This window comes from Cariama cristata, unplaced genomic scaffold (genome assembly GCF_000690535.1).
Source record: "Cariama cristata isolate BGI_N322 unplaced genomic scaffold, ASM69053v1 scaffold16240, whole genome shotgun sequence".
Taxonomy (NCBI): Eukaryota; Metazoa; Chordata; class Aves; order Cariamiformes; family Cariamidae; genus Cariama; species Cariama cristata.
The window spans coordinates 1-3,331 of NW_009594229.1; the positions used below are offsets into that span (position 1 = coordinate 1).

General features: G+C 43.9%; 1 protein-coding gene across 1 annotated transcript in view; it reads left to right on the forward strand.

Moving 5' to 3' along the window:
• Positions 1-1,821: 1,821 nt before the first annotated feature.
• Positions 1,822-3,331, forward strand: part of OCIAD2 (OCIA domain containing 2) — an 8,001-nt gene continuing 6,491 nt past the window's right edge. The window contains exon 1 of the mRNA XM_009697301.1: positions 1,822-1,881. Within this exon, the coding sequence (XP_009695603.1) occupies positions 1,822-1,881 (60 nt within the window). The remainder of the gene's footprint in view (positions 1,882-3,331) is intronic.

Consider the following 3,331-nt stretch of genomic DNA (forward strand, 5'->3'; position numbering starts at 1 on the left):
AGGGGGATCTCCCGCCAGCGCCCGACACCTCACCCTCTCCCCTTCCCCGCAGGCCTTCCCCCGGCGCCGAGGCCGTGGCACGGAGGCAGGTTGGGCTGGGCTGGGCTGGGTGTAAGGGGCCCGGTGACCAGGTCAGAGGGGAATGGCACTGTCGGCATGAGCGGACGCCTGCCCTGGGCCTGATTTCAACCACTCTCCCCCCCCCGAAACCCAGACTTCGTGGCGTTTTGCACGTCCCCAGCCATATTGTTAGCCCTTAGAGCAGGCAGCGAGTAACAAGTACCCTGTTCTCGCTGGGTGTGCTGTGCCCTGGGTGGCTGACTGTCAACTTATTTTCTCCAGTGACTGAGCTTTATCTTCATGAAGATGAGCAATTGAAATCTGTTGCAGCAGTTAGAAACCATATCAGTTAGTAGTACTTTCCAGTGATGCTTTTTATACAGCCATCTGCACAGGTAGTCTTCATGAGTAGATAAGAGTAAGAAAGCAGATAAGGATAAGAAAAATTTGTGTCTTTGATTGATGTAAACCTCTTTAAAGTTTTATGCGTTTTTCTCATCTTTTATGTCCTTTTATAGCCTTTTTTTGCATCAAGTGATGAGAGACTGATGGAAAATTAAATTGCTCTTAAGTAGTCAGGGTGAGGCAGACAGTGATGAGCTGTGGGCTTTCCCAACACTATGTGAATTTTCAAACTTAAATTTTTTCAGAGACACAGTGGTGGTTGTCTTTTTTTAGAGTGGTTGAAAATAAAGTGCAGATTGGTGTGAGTGCAATGCTTAATTGAGTCTTTTACCAAGGGGAGAGGAGGTCATGTTGCTTCTGTTCCATTACTTGAAAAAGCATTGCTGCCTGAATATCCAGTGTGCGTGAAGCAGTCATTGCTGTGTAACTAACCCCAAAATAAGTGCAGGAAGTGTTTACACAGTCATATGATGAATGCCAAAAACCATTCAGGTTATTAAATTCTTGCATATGTTTCCTGTTTAACTCTGTCCTCTGCAGTCACTTTAGCCTTGCTCAGTGCCACCATTCTCTGAAGGTACTTTTTGAAAAGCAGCTGTGCCCTGTATGTTGATAAATAAAGTGCCAGACCGTGCAGCAAAGTTCTAGGTAAAAATCACAGTTTAGATGTTCAAATTACTCCAGGAATAAATGGGATTCCTTCTTGCTTTTCCCTAGTAGCACAATTCTGAGGCATGGAAGACTGCAACTCTAAAAGTCTTTGGAATCTATTTATTCTTACAGATTTTTTATTAAAGCATGTTTGTAACTGGATTGTGTTTGTTGGAAATACAGATGTGGTTTGTGATAGGCTTGCATTGTGGGTCCTGTGGAATCAAAACTTCAGATGATGGCAATGAGGATAGAAGCGGTACGGTGATGGTGGACAGCACGCTAAAGCAGCTAAATGGTCAAAACCTGCCATACAATAAAAATTAGAAAAATTTTGCATGACTTGCTCATATTTGTTCTCATTTCTTTGTGATTGAGAGTGCTGTGCTACATCATGATCCAGCATCTAATTGTAGGTACTGACTTCCCTGTTTGAATTTGGCTGCACAAAACTCTATATTGCTAATGAAGTGATATAGTGTGCTGTAAACTGTATATGATCAGGTGACTGGATGCTATCTGCTGTAAAAAAAATACAGTCCTTTCAACTTGTTCTTTATTATTTCTAGGTGGAGACTGAACTTACAGTATCAATATAGTACTTTGGCTTTTTACCTTTGTACCTAGCAGAGAGAGAGATAGCCAAGCATAAAACACATAATTTCTGCTGACCAAGATCAGCAGCAGAGTACAAGGAGAGGGACAATGTCTTCCGAAAAAAAACAACAGGAAAGTCAGCCGTCTCCACTAAAGCAAACTGGATGGGTAAGCTGGATTTCTTCCCTTTTATTTTTATGCTATTGCTAGTGAATAACTCGGATTTTGCATTGGTCGCTTATTGAAGAGAGAAACAGGTGTCTGTTAGCTTAAGCATACAAATGAAGAGAAGAAAGTGTTGTTCTTCCTGATTCACTACGCTCAGAGGGCTAGGAGCTTTTGAGTCTTTAGATAGTGGGCTCTGATCTATGTTATACTAGTTAAACTAGTTATGAACTGGCAGAGCCCTAGCGTCTGACTACTAGTCCAGTATAACCGGCCCCCCTCAAGTTGTGCACGCGCGCGTGTGTATGCAGAAGGGATGAAGGAAACAGTACTGCACAAGAACCTGCCCTCTGGCTGTACAGGAGATGAGCATTCCCCTCTGCTGGAGAAATCAAGGAGCTTAATTTAAATGTGCTATGACCTTGTTGCTGACCAGTGACTGCCAGAGAGCAGCAAAAGTGGACTGATCTGCAAGGGAAGGTGAGCTGGGAGCCATGAGTGGCAGCAAGGTGGGCAGGGGTTGTGACCTCAGGGACAAGGAGCACAGTCACACATTACCCCAAAAAGAGGAGCAGAGCAGATCCAGTGATGTTAACCAGGGCTAGCCGACAGATAGACCAGACTTGGCACTGCCAGGCAAGTCCATAAGAGTAAGGCAAGTCTGATGGTAAGCTAGGAGGTCAAGTTAGCAAGGCAAGGTAGGGATCATCATGGTAAAAGGTGAGGTACAGGCATACCTACAACACAATCAAGGCAAGGGTCTGAGCTTAAATGCAGCTCCTGAGTGGAGGGGCAGAGACCCTGGGCAAAGCTGCTTGCAGCTCTTTCTCCCAGCCTTGCTTTTTTCACAGCAGTCTAATTCAGTGTTACACAAGTGTGCCATATTAGAGCTGACTTTGAGCCCAAGCAATTAAATCCCTGGCAGGCTGTGTAGAGGGGCAGAAAGGTTGCAAAGCCTGTTGGTGCACTTAGGGCCCTGACACTCATTTCCTTATCTTTCACTCAGCTTGCTTGGATTTTACTGTACTTACTGCAACCTTGCTGTGAAAGAAGTTTGGAATGGTTCTTTAGGGTCTGGAGTGGAGTCAGTTCTGTATTGTTTACCCAAGCAGCACCACCACCATTAATTTTAGTGGGAGCAGTGCTTGAAGACAGACTGAGATATTAATTAACTAAAATGTGAAATGTATGGCTGCGGCCAATAAATTAATTTAATTATTATGGTTACAATATCACGGATCAGTCGGGCATAAAATTAAGTAGAACCCTGTAACAGACTAATGTGCTGTTTTTCCCAAAGCACTGGTTGTTCTAGAAAGACTGGTTTTGCTTTCAAGAATAAGTATGTTTACAGATGTTGTGTATTATCAACACTGGTTTGGTCAAAAATCCAAAGCGTGGCACCTTACCGGCTACTATGGAGAAAAGAAAATCTTTCCCAGCCCAAAAAAGC